Source organism: Fukomys damarensis, unplaced genomic scaffold (genome assembly GCF_012274545.1).
Source record: "Fukomys damarensis isolate Sample0158 unplaced genomic scaffold, DMR_v1.0_HiC HiC_scaffold_15, whole genome shotgun sequence".
Lineage (NCBI taxonomy): Eukaryota > Metazoa > Chordata > Mammalia > Rodentia > Bathyergidae > Fukomys > Fukomys damarensis.
Genome location: NW_022900927.1, coordinates 34,931,188 through 34,949,380, shown reverse-complemented (window position 1 = coordinate 34,949,380; position 18,193 = coordinate 34,931,188). Strand labels below are relative to the sequence as shown.

General features: G+C 31.1%; 1 protein-coding gene across 2 annotated transcripts in view; it reads right to left on the bottom strand.

Annotated features, from left to right (window-relative positions):
- Cnot2 (CCR4-NOT transcription complex subunit 2) overlaps positions 1-18,193 on the bottom strand; it is an 82,418-nt gene that overhangs the window by 37,092 nt on the left and 27,133 nt on the right. For both annotated transcript variants that reach the window (XM_010617481.3, XM_010617480.3), the window contains one exon: positions 10,648-10,770. In XM_010617481.3, the coding sequence (XP_010615783.1) occupies positions 10,648-10,770 (123 nt within the window). The remainder of the gene's footprint in view (positions 1-10,647; positions 10,771-18,193) is intronic.

Sequence of the window (18,193 nt, the reverse complement as noted above, 5' to 3'; positions counted from 1 at the left end):
TGTTAGATATTTAAGCTGAGTAAATGAAAATGTGTATGTTTTGTATTGTCTTATAATAGACAACTAGTAAAATGCTTAAATTAAGTAAGACATATGCCATGTCATCAAGAGGCTTATAATCTTATAGGGCAAGATAATCATACTTAGACATGCATTGAATTATATAATGACATTCTAATCTACAGTGTGAAAAATGTTATAAAGGAATTATAAAACATCACTGGAGAGACAACAGTGATACCTGCACAAGGGTGAGGTTATCAGTAAAATGCTGTAGGTAGCAACATCTAAGAAGGGTCTTCCAGGCCACGAATACATACTAAAGTTAACAACATGATAAGAAAACAAAATAAGAAATAGTATAGCAGGCTAATTAGGAAAGTAGACAAAGTTTACCCATAAAAGTAGATGCAAGAATGGGAGGAATTTGAAAGCCTAATTGCAAATGTTCTTCTTAAATGTCACAGTTGACTAGCAACTACAACCATAAAGAAAAAAAACAACACTGAACAAGGAAGTGACATGATTTAAATGGGCTTTGGGAAGAAAATTCTAAGAGTAGAAATGGATAGAAATGATGTGATATCAAACTAAGACAGCAAAAGTGTGACTATAAAAAAGACACCCTGAAGGTAGAAATAAAAGGACTTTAATGTCCTGCTGAACTAGTTGCAGTATATGGAAAAGCAACTGAGTGGAAAATCATGAAGCAGAGAATTACCAAACGCTGCTCTACAGTTTCCTGCGAAGGAAAATTGTGGTGACACTAGGCACAATTAAAAAAAACAAAAACAAAAAGAAATCTGTTATAGAGACTCAAAATACCAACAGCATAAATTACAGAACTAGAGAAACAATCCTAAAATTTATAAAAAACCAAAAGAGACCCAGAATTGCAAAAGCAATTTTAGGCAACAAGAGCAAAGCAAGAGGCCTTGCAATATCTGACTTGCAAGCTATACTACAAACCAATATAGTAGTGATAAAAAAGGTATGATACTAGAACAAAAACAGATACATAGATCAATGAAACAAAACAAAGGATACAGAAACCTCCCCCAGACGCATGCAGCTATATGCTCTTTAACAAAGGGGCAAAAAGCACATGTTGGGAGGAAAGATAACCTATTCAACAAGTGGTGCTAGGAAAACTTTTTTTTTTTTTGGAGATTGAAACTGGACCCTTATCTTTTAAAAATAAAAATGGATAAAAGATTTAAACATTAAAAAAGAAACAGTAAGCCTACTGGGAGATAAAACGAGTAAAACTCTTGAAGACACAGGAGTACAAAAAGGTTTTTTTAAATAGAACTCCAAGAGAAATAACAGCAAGAATCAACAGGTGGGATTTTATCAGATTAAAAAGCTTCTATACAGGGCTGGGGATTTAGCTCAGGGGGGACCCAAGTTCAATCCCCGGTACCAAAAAAAAAAAAAGCTTCCATACAGCAAAACTCAATTAGTAAAATGAAGAGACAATTTATAGAGTGGGAAAAAATTTTGGCAAGCTATTCTTCAGATAAAAGACTAGTATCTAGAATATACAAAGAAAAAAAAATTAAACGACCTAAAATTAAAGACCCAGTCAACAGGCAAGAAAAATTAACAGATACTTCACAGAGGAAGAAATGTAAATGGTCAACAAATACATGAAAATATGTTCGACAACTCTGGCCATTAGAGAAATGAAAATTAAAACATTTCTAAAATTCCATCTTACTCCAAAAGAATGGCAATCACTAAATTAAACAATAACAAATGCTGCCTGGCATTAGTGAATAAGGAACCCTCTTACACTGCTGGTGGGAATATAAACTAGTACAACCTTTATGGAAATCAGTATGGCTTGATTTCTCAAAGTGAAATTAGAAATTCCATATGAAACAACTATCTGCCTTCTAGGAATCTTCCCCAAAGAACTTAAAACATCATAATACAGTGACACATGCATACCAATGTTTACAGCAGTGCACTGTGTAATAGCTAAATCCTGGAAGCAGTGTGTGTATATCCATTATCAGATGACTGGATAAATAAAATGTGGTATCTATATATAATGGAATACTACTCAGCTATAAAGAATAATAAATTGTTAGGAAAATGGAAGTACCTGAAAAATAAATACCGAGTGAAATAACCCAAACATAAAAGCTTTAATATTGTCTGTTATCCCTCATTTGAGTGAGGTGAAGTACAAAAAGAGAATAATGAAGGATGGATAGAAGAGGATAAAGGAACAGATCTCGTGTAATAGGAAAGGGGTACAAGGGAAAAACAGAAGGGGAGGGAAGAGGAAATAAGCAGAATAAAGATATATCGTCTTTTAAGAGCCTCAGTGAATGTAAATATTATAGGCCATAACATGAGCTAAGATTAATAATATCATCAAGAATGAAAATCGGGATAGGGAGTTGGGGGATTTAAAAAAAGAAGCTGGAGTAAGAACTTGGGGAGTATCTGCAAATATTTACTAATAAAATTTTTTAAGTTAAAAAAGCTAAGAGAAAAACATTTAAACAATGGCAGTTTACAACATATATTTCATATTTATGATGTCAAAATTCTTACAATTTTTATATACCACCCTAACATCAGTATTTATACACTTGGCCTTAGTTAAAAGGCCAAGCAATTAACATCATTACTTATAATTTTTAAAACATCAAACATTATATTCTTTCTTAAATCCAGAGTGCAATCTTGACAATTACTAACACTCAAACCATATATTCTTAATCAAGTTTAATCCAAGAGATCAAAAGATGCCTGATCAAATTCTTTTTCACTGGTACTATGGTCATAACTTATCATATTAACGAATATTTTATAAACATTCTAAACATTCATTTCCAAGTTACAAAAACAAAATAAAAGATGAATAAAGATGTGTAATATATAGCAAAGCTTTAATTGCTTACAAAGGTAAAAAAGGCTATGTAAAATGTTTAAGAATCATGACTTCCTTATCATTATCAGCTATGAAAGAAAAAATATAGTTGTTTCACTTTGCACTTGTGAGGCACGTGGCAGAACCACTGAGCTAAATAACCGGAACTTCTCTATTTTAAATGAATCAAAGTTAGTATACAGGGTGCTCAAAAATATGAAAGGAGTTTAATGTTGCAGTAAGAAGTTTATAACCTTTAATATATTCATGTAAAGCAAGCAATGAACAGCCATAGGGACAATGCTAAAACTACTGCCTTAAAATGTGTCAAAATTTCTTATAAAATTTACACCTGATATGTAAATTTTTATATTTTGCAATAGTGCCAAACAGAATTTAACATAATCAAGGAGTGTGAATAAGAATGCATATATGAGAAAAAAAATATATATATATATGGAGCATGCCCTGGCAGAGTAATGATGAGTTAGCAGACAACAGAAAATTTAAACATCTTAAATGATCAAAGATGAATTTCTTAGAAAAATATGAAATATCAGATCAAGAGACATATTATAGAAGGGAATACAGTATAAGCAGGAAGAGCCCAACTATGGAGAAAAAAAAATTCTACTTTGAATCTTGTTTCTGCCACTTACCATGGAAACAATGGAGCCTTGGTTTCTTTCCTATAAGAGGAAATAACACTACCTACCTCACAGAGTTGAAGTGATGACTAAATGAGATAAGATATGGAACATAGTGCTCAACACATCATACCAGCTGCAATTAGAATCCAATCTTTCTCTCAATGTAAAACTTTTAACAGCAGAGAGAGGGGTATTCAGCCTCTGGCAATTTATTAGATAATAACCTAAATTTAACTAGCTTTTTTGCTCAAGTAGCTAAAGAAGTTTATCTTGAGAAATTACAAGTAAAATAAGGTGTAGAATTTGTGTTCACAAGAAAAGCAAAAGGCAAAAAAGACTAAATATCACATGATCGGTAGAATGATGAAAAACAAAAGTAGGTTATCATGTTTCCAGTCTTAAAACAATCATAGTAATTATACATTTTTCACATTGAAAGAAAAGTACAATATACTTTAAAATCAAACAACACAAAAATAAGAATCTGGAAGCTACTATAAAACACAGTAATGGTTCTAGTTATTTATTTTTCTGACTCAAAGAATCCCTTTGTCCTTTAATATACAAAATCAACAAATTAGAACTGCATTTAAAAAATTATTTCCACATTCTAGTGCAGACATTCATAACCAATAAAATAGTCTAAAAATCTGTGTTTAAAACTGTATGTTTGAAAACTGTAAATCTGGCTCATGCCAGCTCCTCGTGACTACATGTTAAGCATTAAATCTTCTACCTTTTTCATGCTTCCTAACAGTGATAACTTCTCTAATCATGAAAGCACCTTTAAAAAACATTAAAATCAGCTTGGTTAAGAAATTATTTTCATGAGGTTTCAAAACACAAAATTTTATTAAATAAAAATTTCCTGAAAAAAATGAAATAATTTGTTTTAAAATAATGTTCTAAAAATTCACTATATAAAAGTATAGTGCTAACCATATGATTCCAATTAAAAATTATTATTTTTGACTGTTAACTACAGAAACAAAAAGATCCAAAGAGAAAGGAAGAAAGTATGTCCATGTACATACATAGCTACATACTTAGAATTCTAGATCTTGACAGAATTTGGAGGACATTTTAAAATTAAAAATGGAATGATTTAGGGCTGGGGATTTAGCTCGGTGGTTCTGCTGCCTACCTCACAAGAAAAAGGCCCCAAGTTCAATCCCCAGTACCAAAAAAAAAGGAATGATTTTTTAAAAATATTAAACCAGACAAAATCCAGCAAACAGGCACAGTAAAAAAGACTATCAGAATACAGTAAAAGGAAGAGAAGAGCAGAAGAACAATGTGGGGATACCAAAACATAAAATATTAAGTCATAAAACCTGATAGCTTATGAATCACATAAAATAAAATTATTAGTCTATTATGTATTCTAAGTAATTTTCATAAAATCAAAGAATTACAGAGTATTTTCAAATAGTGAAATATTTATTGTAGTTCCCTGTATTAAACACACAAGTCAAATTTTTATTAAAATTAATAAACATTTTTATATTATACTGACTGAAGTAAGACCCAAAGAACAAACTTATTAAAAGACATAATTTCAGATTCATAGAAAAACATGATTTAATGTTTCCATGTTAAAACCTTTAAACATGCATTGCTAACATCTTTGCTACAAAGATTATATTACTTTTAGATAGCAATCACCTCAATATTCTCTCAAAAAATGCTAGCAATTCTTCTAATTAACAACAAAAAAATTTGCAAGTAGAGGCTGAGCAACCCTCCAAAATCTAAAAATGTCTGATTGCTGGTATGATGCACAAAAATTCTAATTTACAGATATTCAGACTCAGGATGTTGAACTAAAGTCTATGCAAATATTCCAAAATCTGAAATATTTCTGGTCTAGGGTTAAAAATACTCAATCTGTACTATTGGAAAACCTGCCTGTTTAGATGATGATGATACTAAGTGTTTTGTAGACATACTGATATTGGATATACTTTGTAGATAAACCATTTTACAACTAAGCTTTTATCTTTAAAGTACTGAGTTTGAAGTTTATGTGAATGTCAATGGGTTTGAGGCTTTTAGAAAGTTCCTTTCAAATAATTTGACACTGAATTCCAATTTCTTTAGGAAATATTTAACTTTCACCATATAAACATTGCTGACATTCATATAACTTTTATTTTCTTTTAAAGGCTTATAAAATGATGTTTTAGGTATTTAGATAGTCCTATCTGCATATAATATTTTTATCTTTCAATATTATACAGTCTCTCCCTCTCTTTAACACTCACTGATAGTGTATGCCTTATTATTATAGATTCTAAGTTCATGGCAATATATTGGATAAAGTCCCTGTCCCATTAAGCTTAAATTCTAGAGGAGTACACAGGAAAATTAACAACTAATAAACATGTACTTTGAGGTAGTGACAAAGGATATGATCAAACAGCTAGATGTTCAGACAAACCCTTGTATACAGTAAAATACTAATCATGGGGATGACAACTGTGACAGAGGTATCTTTATTTTACATTAGATTCTAACAAAATACTACTGGCATGAGAGAAATCCTAAGTTACCAGCCAACTGCTATCTATAGGTAACACTATATGAAGTTAGGTATGATATAAAAGAAAGGTATTGAAAGCTCAATGTTGGCAGTGCAGAAAAAGCAAAGTATTTACATACAATTGATCCAAGAATGTTTCAACAATAGAAGTGCTCTACAAAATTAAAGATACTAGAAGCATTATGATCTAGACTTCTCACATTTCATTAAGAAAGATTTCAGACTGAGAAAGAAAAGTAGGTATGAGTTTAAAATGATTTGTCAAAGTAAGTGCTTATTAACGTTAAGATTTTTTAAAAGGAGGCGTCACATCTCAAGTCATTTCAGTATATATTAAAACCAAAGAGGTTCTCCACAAGTTTGTATTTCTCAAATGATTATGCTTAAGAATCATCAAAATAAGTATATAAAAAGACTCAAGACTTGTAAATTCTCCAGACTTCACAAAAGCAAAGTTAAAAAGGAAAATAAGCTAATATCCACTTAAACAGGTAAAAACATCTAAGGAACATATATCAGTAATATGTGTAATATCACTTTAATAAAAAAGCAAACGTACGCCATTCTGTAGAAAGTTGCAGTTACAAAAGTATCTTTAAAATTAAGGAGTACCACTAAAGAATTACTTAGCAATTTAACTAGCACACAACTTCAGACAGAACATTTCCAAAATACTTCTAGTCATGCAGAAGAAGAAAAAGGGTTGGGTTTTATGCTCTACTGAAAGGGTAGCCAGGAAATTAGAGTTTTTTTTCTTTTATAACAAACTATATGTAAGTGTACAGTTCAGTGACACTAGTATACCGTTCTTAAAGACATTAGTCTAATCACATCTCTCCATCTCATCAAAAGATATTAAATGAATTTTACCTGAAGAGGTACTAATTCAAAACTCTGATCCCTCCTCTCAAAAGAAAAATTAACACACAAAATCTACTATAAAGATCTCATTAAGCTGGCTTCAAAATTCACTCAACCAATAGATTTCCTTTATCACAAATTACAACTGAAAATTATTTTCTTGCCCTTTAGAGAAAAGAAAAATTATCCATCATTTAATACTCTACAATTTTTTACCTTAAAAGTTTTTGTAAAGAATAAAATATGTGCAGAAAATACACATTAGAAAAACAGAATCAAATGAAATACTATCAATAATCAAATTAAGACTACCTACTGAAGACCAGTTCATCTAAAAGTTTTTCAGTTATTCAATCAATCCTTATATCTACCTATGCTACTGTTCCTATTTTACAGACAAGAAAATAGGGATGTACAGTCTGAGTACTTTGCTCTGAGACATATGCTAAAATTCATGTTGCTCAGATACATCAACTCGTAATAGTAGCTTTCCAGATTCCACATTGTTAATCATAAAACACTAAAAAAGGGCTTTGTAAGGCAGTTAGTTATAAAATAAACACACACGTAGTATTTTATAGATCAGTAAAAATAAACCTGAAAAATGCAATGAAAATGGTGACTACAAAATTCTACACATTAAAACACATAAAGAACAACACACCTAAATGCCTTCTAAAAGGAGTTCAATATGGTACTGATGTGCAATAGTCAGAATCATCTTTATACAAAAATGGATGTGGAAGACTTCACCTAAATAAAATGTCTCAATAGTCTATAAAACTAAAATCAACAGCAATTTGAACTGCTTTTGTTTGGACATAGAATTAGGATGACAGACCTGGTAAGTTTATAAGCAGACCCAAGAATATATCAGACACTAATGTATTTTAAGGAGAATATTTCAACTAGACACAAATGAACAGTTTAATTCAGAATGGGCAATAACTGCCCATTGTTTTTGGTGTGTGAATTAAGAGTAGTTTTTACATTATAAACAATTACATAATATCCTCAATTTTTGCTTCTTAATCTACAAAGCCTATCTGGTCCTTTAAGGGAAAGTTTTCTGACCCATGATCAAATTAAAGCATAAATAGTATTGGGACAAGTGAATGACTTCAAAAAGGGAAAAATATATGGCACCCTGTAATTCACACTTTAAACCAAAATGTGTATCTGATGGATTTAAGTTGTAAGTGAAGAATAAAAACATAAAAGGAGGTTTGGGAAAAAGTTTTTTCCAAGTATGATCTCAGAAACAGAAGCCATTAAAAAAAAAAAAAACCCAAAGAAATTCTAAATGTTTGAGGAGCTATGTATGTTTAATCTGATTAAAACATTATACAATGTATACACATATCAAAACATCACCAGGTACACTATTATGTACGATTTTTATGGTTCTATATATCAGTTTAAAATAAATTCAATTAAAATTTTACAAACTAAAAAAGAAGGATTGAAAGGTCACATTTAGAAAAATGGATAAAATGGAAATGAAGTCTTTGTAAATAGGGAAGGGTGAAGGGGGTGAAGGAAGCATAAAAGTATGGGGAAAAAACAAGAACCGAGACATATCATATAAAGGCACAAGATCCCAATGATAAATGGAACTGTATTGCTTGCTTTAGAAAGGTCACATTTAATAAAAATAAGTATTTGTACACTATTAATACCATAAACTAATTCAAGGTAAAAAACAAAATAGTTTTAACAAATGACAGCAAGACATTATAACCTTAATACATGGAGAATAAGCAAATAAGATTATTGATTCAATACAGGAATAGGAAGTGACATAAAAATAGGTAATCAACATGGAAAAAATACAAGTGGCCAATAATTACATGGAAAAGACATAACACCAAGTATATATGTGAAATTAGCATGTTTTACGTGTACAAAAAAACGCTTGTTTATTAGCAAAATCTTAAAGGTAAGTGCTGTTATTTTTGAAGGTGAAGAGAGCAAAATCTGGTTCAAACTTTCTAGCAGAAAATATGTATGTTTCAGAAATATAAACAATCATAATAGCAACAGTAGCAATTATGATATAACTACTATATCATCACCATTTTAAGAATGAGGAAACTCAGGCTTAACATTGTTTTTGCTAACAGATAAAGATCCAAATATGTAAGTGTACTGCTTTGGGCTCCATAGCCTTACGGTGTATGTCATATTACCTTAATTAATTTTTTTTAAAAAGGCTGTAGGAAGTATATTATTCTCTGTCAGTTCTATGACAGACAACTAGATTAGAAAGGTAACCAAGATACATGAATATGGGCTTAAGTGTATATATAAACTAATTTTAAAACTCCAACACATATTATTCTGCTTTCTAGAAGACAGACATTTGTCATTCATTTCCAAACATGAAATATTTCAGCACTGTTTTAAAAGCTTATCTTCCTATTTAAAATAAATTATTTTAATCAATCCATAGTATTTTACTACCCTTTTTCTATCAAACATGACTCTTATAGAACAATCATAGTAATACAACATGGAGTTTTATAATTTCAGTGATGACACTACCAAAAAGATTTCCTCAATTTTTTATCTTTAAAATCAACACTTAAAGACATACATGAGTAAATAATTCAAATACAATTTATATCAAATAGCTAGAAGGGCAAGATAACAAAATAAAATGACATGATACTAACCTATTAAGATTCATACTTAATATAAACAAAACCTAATACTTTAAAAACAGCTCTAATAAAACAATTGATAGTTTGTTTCCAAAATGACACAATAATCATACAAAAAAGGGGAGAAAAATAAAAAAACGAGGGGAAAAATCTAAAATCCTAACAAATGTTAAGTCAATTCTAAAAAGACAATGGGAAATAATTTACTAATTACCTTTCAAGAAAAATGAGGGCATCTGTTAAACACCTTAGAACATTATATTGCTTTAGTATAATTCTTATTAGGTTAACAGCTAGAGGAAATTGCTACATAAATAGGAAAATTAGCAGAATTTGTAAAGTTTAAAAGTAGGGAAAAAATGGACAGGTACAAAGTAGAATATCCAACTGGCTTGATTACAGGGGGTAAACTATAATTTATAGTAGCTTAATAAAATTTGAACTGAATTTATTAAAAATATTTTACAAATATTCTAATTATAACTTGGCTACATTCCAATTTTTTATGCCAAAGTGGATTATTGAAGTACTAGCTTTTTAAAGCACATATGTTTTTCTACCATATTTTTGAACATAATTTTTCAGCTTTTTAAAAACTGTATTACTATAGCGGAAGAGAAGAAAGATCTTCTCTACCTGAAGTCTAGGATTAAAGTCAGAAGATCACACAATAAAAAGAAAACTTGACTGAAACTTGTCATTAAATCTTTAAGTCTGTGCAAATCTGCTCTTTATGCTATACATACTTAATAAGTTACTTCTCGTGTTAAAAAATACAGACAAAACTTATGACTTTGATTACTTCCTATAACAATATTATATATTGTTATATTATAATATTATATATCCCAATTTAAAAATCCCAAGACATAATGTTTCCCTTTAGAAAATAAGTTCTTTGTCCTGGTATCCTCAGGGCCTAGCACTGTGCCTAATGCACATTCACTGAACCACAGACAGTATCCTGTGGTTCATATACTGCTTTTCAGGAAGAAGAAACAGACAGATACTGCTGAGTAAATGCAATGTAATTCATTAACTTACATCTTTTTCTGACCGATGTGGAAACATAGAAGACTGGCTGTAGTACATGTTTTCATCATGGTAGTCACTGTCGACCCCCTCTACAAACTTCTTTCTTGAAGCACCAAACATGCTGTTTGTCACCTAAACAAAAATGTTACTTTATCAAAAATAATACTTTGAAAAAAGTTCAGCTTTACCTTAAGCGTCATTTGAAAACAGAAAAAGGAAAGCACTAAGAGTCAGAACTAGATCATCTAAGAGGCAAAAGAGCTCAAGACAAAGTCAAAAATCTAACTATAACAATACAAAATTAGATGTTTGTTTCTGAGTCCTAAAAGTAAGAAGCAAATCTTAAAGTCTATCTCATGCAACAATTCTGCTTACTACTTCTAAGGAACTATCACTTAGTCTTGAAAATGATAACCCCACATATAATTTTTCCATACATAAATTTTTAAGAAGTTTGTTTAATTATTCAAAATCTTCACATGTATGTTCAACATCAGTATCTACATTATCACTACCTACTTTAAAAATTATGTTTTTATAGCATTTTATCTTTACTAAGTTTTCTGCAATTCAGCATTTTTTAAATCAGCATGCAATAGCATTCTAGAATGGATCTCAAGCCCCAAGTACTCACTCATATTAACAGCAGGACATTTTTTCCTTTATTACACTTGTATAAATTTATGATCTCTTTTTTTTTTACTGCTTAGTCTTATTCATTTTCAACATGCAATACTAACAAGTTTGAGTACATATCAAAAGTACTTAAATCTGAGTTTTATTTGTTTTTATTTTTAAGTGATTTCTATAAAGTTTCTAAAACTATCAACCAACTGAGGTAATTTAAAGTCAAAATCAAGCCAGGCATGATAGTGCACCTCTGTAAACCCAGCATTCAGAAGGCTGAGGCAGGAGGATTGCCAGGAGTTCAAGGCCAGCCTGGGCAATATATCGAGCCAATAAAGAAAACACCAATAAACACCAATAAAGAAAAGAAAAGAGGGCCAGGATTTAGCTCCATGGTTCCACTGCCTGTCTCATAAGCACAAGGAACTGAGTTCAATGTCTGGTACCCTACAAAAAAATAATAAAGAAAAGTAAAAATTGAAGTTCTGACTATACTTAAAAGTTCAAAGTGAACTAAAATGCCAATGATAGGAAAAATTTGTATAAAAGTTGAATACAAGGTAACTACATCTTTTCACAAGTATATTTTTTAAGAGAAACTAACTCTTAACTTGGTATGTTTTGTATAATCATTATCATTAAACGTATTTTCTATTGTAAGTAACAAGTGAACAATTTCTTTTATGTCTCATTTCAAAATAAAACACTGTAATCACTATTATTTACAGTGGACAAGGTAAACTGGCATAACGCAGACAATAAAGGTCAAATTGTACATGCCAACTTTGCTGAAAGCACTCATACTATTTAATAACTGCTGTATACTATAAGTTCCTTGTTAAGTTTGTAGGAAATTGAATTGTTTTTCCTTTCTAATGAAGTATGAGATAAAGTTATTCAAGTAGCTATTAACAACAGTACAAGAATAAGTTAAAAATTACTGGCTATGTTTTTGAGTTAAAAATCTCTTTAGCTGTGAATTACAGTTATTTCTAAAGGGCCTAATAAGTCATTAAGAACATAGGTTGTTAATCTTTGGGCAGTAAACTCCATGATGAATTTCATATGCTCTATTGTCTACTACTAAATATGAATTCATACTAGGATCCCCCTTGCCTATTCACCAATCTCCTGTGTACTTGGTGGGGGGGGTCCTCTGTTGGTTCTTTGGTGAATTTAATTTCAGAAAAGAAACAGTGGCAAAAAAATCACTTTAAAGTTTGTTAAGACTCAACACATAAGATTATAAAATTGTTTTGCAAACATTAAGAACACACTAAATTCTCTTTATAGCACCTTAGAATTTATACCTCTAAATGCGAAGAAATAGGAAAGATTAAAAAATGACATGAAACTTACATAATTTAGTAAAATTTCTGAATACCTAGGCATCTCACATAAGATTTTACATATAAGTTAACTCAAATGGATATAAACTCTTAACAATATTTGTAAAGCATTCATCATTAAAACCAATTATAAGCCGGGCGTGGTGGCTTATGCCTGTAATCCCAGCATATGGAGGCTGAGGCAGGAAGACTGCTGTGAATTCGAGACAAACCTGGCTACATAGTGGGTTCCAGGTCAGTCTGAACTACATAGTGACACCCTGTCTCAAAAATAAAATAAAATAAAATAAATTAAAATAAAATAAAATAAAATAAAACAAAACCAAACCAAACCAATTATAGACTCCAAGAATTCCAAAGCTGAAAACTGTATAGGTAAAGATTTTCTTGCGTAAAAACCATGAAAGGTAAAATGACCAACAAAGGAAAGTTCCTCTTCTACTGATCCCAGACTTTCTCAAAAGTATGGGAGGGAAGGTCCTAGGATTTAGCTCAGTGATTCCCCAACTTGCCTTGCAAGTTCAAGGACCCCAGTTCAATCCCTGGTACCGCCCCCCACCAAAAAAAAGTATGGCAGGGAAATGGGAGAAGGAAGTAAGTGAGAGAATACGCAGGAATTCACTTCTGATCCCATGGCAGAGTGGTCTTCTCCTGATAGCACACACAGATAAACTTCAAAATCTTTCTCCACTCTTTACTCAAGGTTCTAAAAGCATATTGTGAAAAGTTGCCTAACATTTCCTCTTAGGAAAAATGATGTAATAAACTAATATTTAAAACTGATTTGCTGAGTTATTTTCTTCTACTTTGTTCTGCACATCCATCAAATTCTATCCTTTCTTCATAGTGGCTTTTCCATTTGTCTCTTTTTTGTAATTCTTTCTGTCCCAGCCTTAGTTTAAGGTGTGGACTAGGTGTTTGTTTTTAGCTTAATGACTAATCTCCTCTCACACTTCAATGAACATGGATGAAGGTTTACTACATGAGTTATGTGAAAAATTTTGCTAATGAAGACAGAAGATGAATAAATACTCTATTCTTGAACAATCTCACTGTCTAGGGAAGAGACAATCCTGTAAGTAAATAATTATAATATGAAAATTGTGTTTACTCCTTTGAGAACCCAAAAAAGGAACCATCTAACTTTGAGGAAAACAATAAAAAGTTCTACTACCAAAGAAATGAGGTTTGGAAACAGAAGAAGGTGGCAGAGGAGGAAGAAGAAAGAGAGGGAGAGAAGAGGAAGAGGATGAGGAGACAGGGAAAGGAAAGAAGAAATGTCTTAAGTAGGAGGGAACAAACTGGCATAATAGAAAGTATATACAGGGGCTCATAAGTGAGAGAAAGCCTAGGAAACAAGGAAGCTTTCAATGTAGCCCAAGGATAAATGGGACAACAGCGCTAGATGAGGAAAAGTATGTAGGAACTGCAGCGCTGGGCTAAGAAAACAATCACACAGACAGGGAAACCAGGTATAAAAAAATCTAGGTAATAAAGTCAGACTTTCCTCCACTAACAGTTTGCCGCATCTTCTGTAATTTTCCACAACTAACCCAAGCTAATCAAACACTTAAGTATTATTCATATCCTCAATATCTTTCCATCTCTAATGTCATTTATTACCACAAGCCACTTCAACAGCCACCACGTAGGTTTTTATTCATCTATGAATTCATCTATTATTCTTATTCCCTTTAAATCTAACTCTCCCACATCATTCAAAGAGATTTTCTTAAGTAAAAATGTCTTATCTTTCTGGGTCAGCTGGTCAAAATTCTTGAACAGCATTACCAAATCAGTAAACCTTGCAAGGTCCTATGTAACTGCTCTGACTTCTCTATTCACAGATGTCCCTGTCCCTCTTCATAGCACTAACTCTTGCCATATCCTTAGTTACTCAAACAAGCCCCTCCCCCTCCAGCCTTTGTATATGCTGATACCTTTCCTTAAAGTGTTTTCTCTCATTCTTCTTTGAAACTTTCATACTGAGTTAAAACTCCTGCTATGCATAATCACTAAAAATATTCTATCATAGTTACAGTTATACAATAATAAAAAATTACTTTTACTGCTCATGCTCCAGGTAATATTCTAAATGTTTTAAGCACTTAACAGTTTACCCTGAGCATCACTCGGTCTGTTTATGTACTGACTATCCCAAGTATTGCTTGGGCAGGTGTCATTTCAACAATTCAATTCTTGTATTGAATAAATTTGATGAAATTGTCATTTTTATATTTCCTGCCCTATTATCCTTAAAAGTTAACAAAATATGTAACTTTTGATAATTCTGTAGTAATCAGGCTGATAAGAGGTTAAAACTTATCTATGTAATCATCATTATGCTATAAGATCAAAGCAATTAACTATCCTGAGAAAGCTAAGGGCCACAGAAGTTAGGTAACTTGCCCAAAGTTATGTATCTGCTAAGTATATCGATGGGTAATGATTGCAGACAATCTGTTAAAGTGCAACCTTTTAACCATTACAGTACAAGAACAATCAAACATACACAGGTTAATCTGTTTTTTCCTAAAGGGAAAAGCAGGAAGGATCCAAGAAAAAAAAAAAAAAGACCTTATTTTGTGATTTAAAAATATAAGTACTTCATGCCATAATCAAGTATTTGTGTGTATAAAAGTGATCTTAAAGAGAATATACTGACTACCAGTACATAAAAAAAGCCAGCCTCTATGAGATTGATTATACCTGTTTTCAAGAAAGTTAAAAAATTATGTCAATTAAATTATGTCAATTATGTGCTTTAAAAAATTATGTCAATTAAAAAGTAATTATTTATCCATGACTCATTTTGAGTAGCATTTTGGCCATTCTTTTAAGATCATGATACACAGTATATCAACTATTATTATTCTCTACTTTGTTTAGAAATTTTATTTTTTCATAGAAGAGTGATTTTTTATATTTTCTTTATTAACATCTACTTATATTACATTTAAAAAGAATTAAATGGTTGAAAAAATATGCAGTTATTAGCTGAGGGTGTAGTTCAGTGTTAAGTTGCATACCTATCATGTGGAAGGCCTTGGGTTCAATTTCTGCAACACACACACAAACACACACAGTATTTTTAACCAAAGGAAGGCTTCAGGTTAAATAGAAATACATAAACATTATACACATCCTGTTCTCACATACCAAATGAACATTTTAGTGAACATAATTTAATCTTCTAAGGGATTAAGATAATAACAAAACTATATTTCATTATAAAGCTAGTAATGTAGACACTGCAGCATTAACAAGCATGAGGTATGTATAAACTAGACTTTTAAAAAAAGGAAAATCCCCACTAACAACTTTTTAATTATCTCTCTAATGGAGGAAAGGGTTTTACTGCCAACAAGTATCCCATTATAAAATCAATTTTATAAAAAATTTTAAAACATCTGTATTAACACTTTTCACTGCTTCAGAGGCACCAAATTTCTACTCCTAGCTAGAGTTTGTACTCATTTTGCATTCTATAGGAAAGAGTGCTAAGTGCAGGTCAGATAGTGACTGAGAAGCAGAAAACTGTCCTTTTCTTACAATTTTCCTAGTGGAGATTTTAGTAACTTATTCTGATTACTCAAACAGATTTTAACTTCTAACTTTCCTTCCAAACTGCATTTTCAGTATCAGCAGACACTTCATAAACATATATGCATAATTTCACTTATCCTCAAAGTAGGCAGAAGCTAACTAATAAAAATTACAGCCCAGTGTATTTAACATTTATCTAATTCTAACAGGTAATCAATTAACATTAGAAAATAATCATGAGAAGTCTTAATATATTAAGATAATCTAGTATTTTTACAAATGCCCTTTTGAAAGGAAAACAGGATAAGCAAATCTCACTGGAAGACTGCCCAAATTCCATAGAACTGGAATATGCCTGTATCAATCAGTATATTGCTACAACCTGAAAATACTATAGCCCAAGGTGTTTTCATTTTAGCAATACTTCTAATAGAATTCTGAGCTACTTATTTTAACTTGGAACTATTATGAATAATTTTAAATTTATTTAATTCCTAAAAAAAAAAAAAAAAAAAAAAACAGAAAAAGCGATGAGCTTAAGAAAAGGCACACAAGCTACAGACAAAAAATTCTACCTTCTCAAAGAACAAAGATTTTAATATCAGGAAATCTTTAGAAAAAGAACAAATAATCTTTTTCATGTGTAAGAAACAGTACCCAAAGTCCTCCTGGTTCTAGACTACTTTGGGTCTTGTATTTCTTATATGATCAATATATAATGGATCTAAGAAAAGTGAAGGTTTAGATTTTAAAATCTAAAATTTGAAATAATCAAATCAATAGCATAAAAATAAATAAAAGCAACTCTTAGAGTACTTTTAGAAAATGCAGACTATCCAATAAAATAGCAATAAAAGCCTTAATAAATATTGAAGGCAGCTAACAGAGATGTACAAGAAACATGACTCCAACTTAAAGTTCTTTAGCAGAAAACCGGGCCCTGTATAAACATTTCTATAATCATCATTTTTGGTAAGTAGCCTGGCACAGAGTCCTTTCCAAGGATTACAGAAACATTCTGAGTATTTCTGGAAAGCTTATTTTTAATACTCCCCTCCCCAAAAAAACCCCATATCAAAATAACAATGAAAAAAACTCTAAAATTGTATAGGTCAGGGGGAAAATAGAGCAAGGAAAGATAGATATCACTCTTCCTGTACTTTGGCATCTGAAGCAGTTTTATTCAGATGACATTCCCAAAAGCCATGGATACCATATTCCTTAACATGCAAAAACCTACAGATTCTATAAAAAGTATTACTCAAATATCTATAAATACCACTTGTCAATTTGGTTTTGAACTGGGAAGAGTATGCCATTTATGCTTCAATTTTTATAAACTGATTTTGTTGTTTTCCATAATCTTAATATACATAGCGGTAAGCCTCATACAAATTAAAACTTGAATCACCAACAGGTAAGCTTTGAAATGTAGGTGCATCACTCTAAAAACTAAAGCTCAAATCATTCAAAAAGTCTTAATCCAAAGGAAAAAAGGTAACACACATCACAAGTTAGAGATGAAAATTCACATAATGGAGACCAAAATTAAAGTAGTAATTTTTCTTTAAATATTAGGATATAAAATTACAAACTACAAACAGAAGGGGATATAACAGTAAAACATATCTATGTGCAGGATATAAAATGGTTAAAGGAAATACTCTAATGAAAGTGGGTATTAAGTTAATCCTTAAAAGAAGGGGAAGGACTGGCTAAAGAAAAGGAAGGAGAGAAGGGATTTTCAATAGGTACAACAAAAATGGATGCATGGTCTTACTTTGATGAGGGATCTATATTTCTAACTGGCTCTAAGTACATTTTGAAAACTCTAAACTTAAGGGCCAGGGATTTAGCTCAGTGGTGCTGCTGTTTGCTTTGCAAGCACAAGGTCCTGAGTTCGATCCCTGATAACAAAACAAAAGAAAACTGAATTTAAGACAGTGGGAGATAAACTACTGGTCTTTATATTTAAGACCATTTTTCGGACCTGAAATAACAGTAGGTGTTCCAATTTCTTTAAACCTCACACA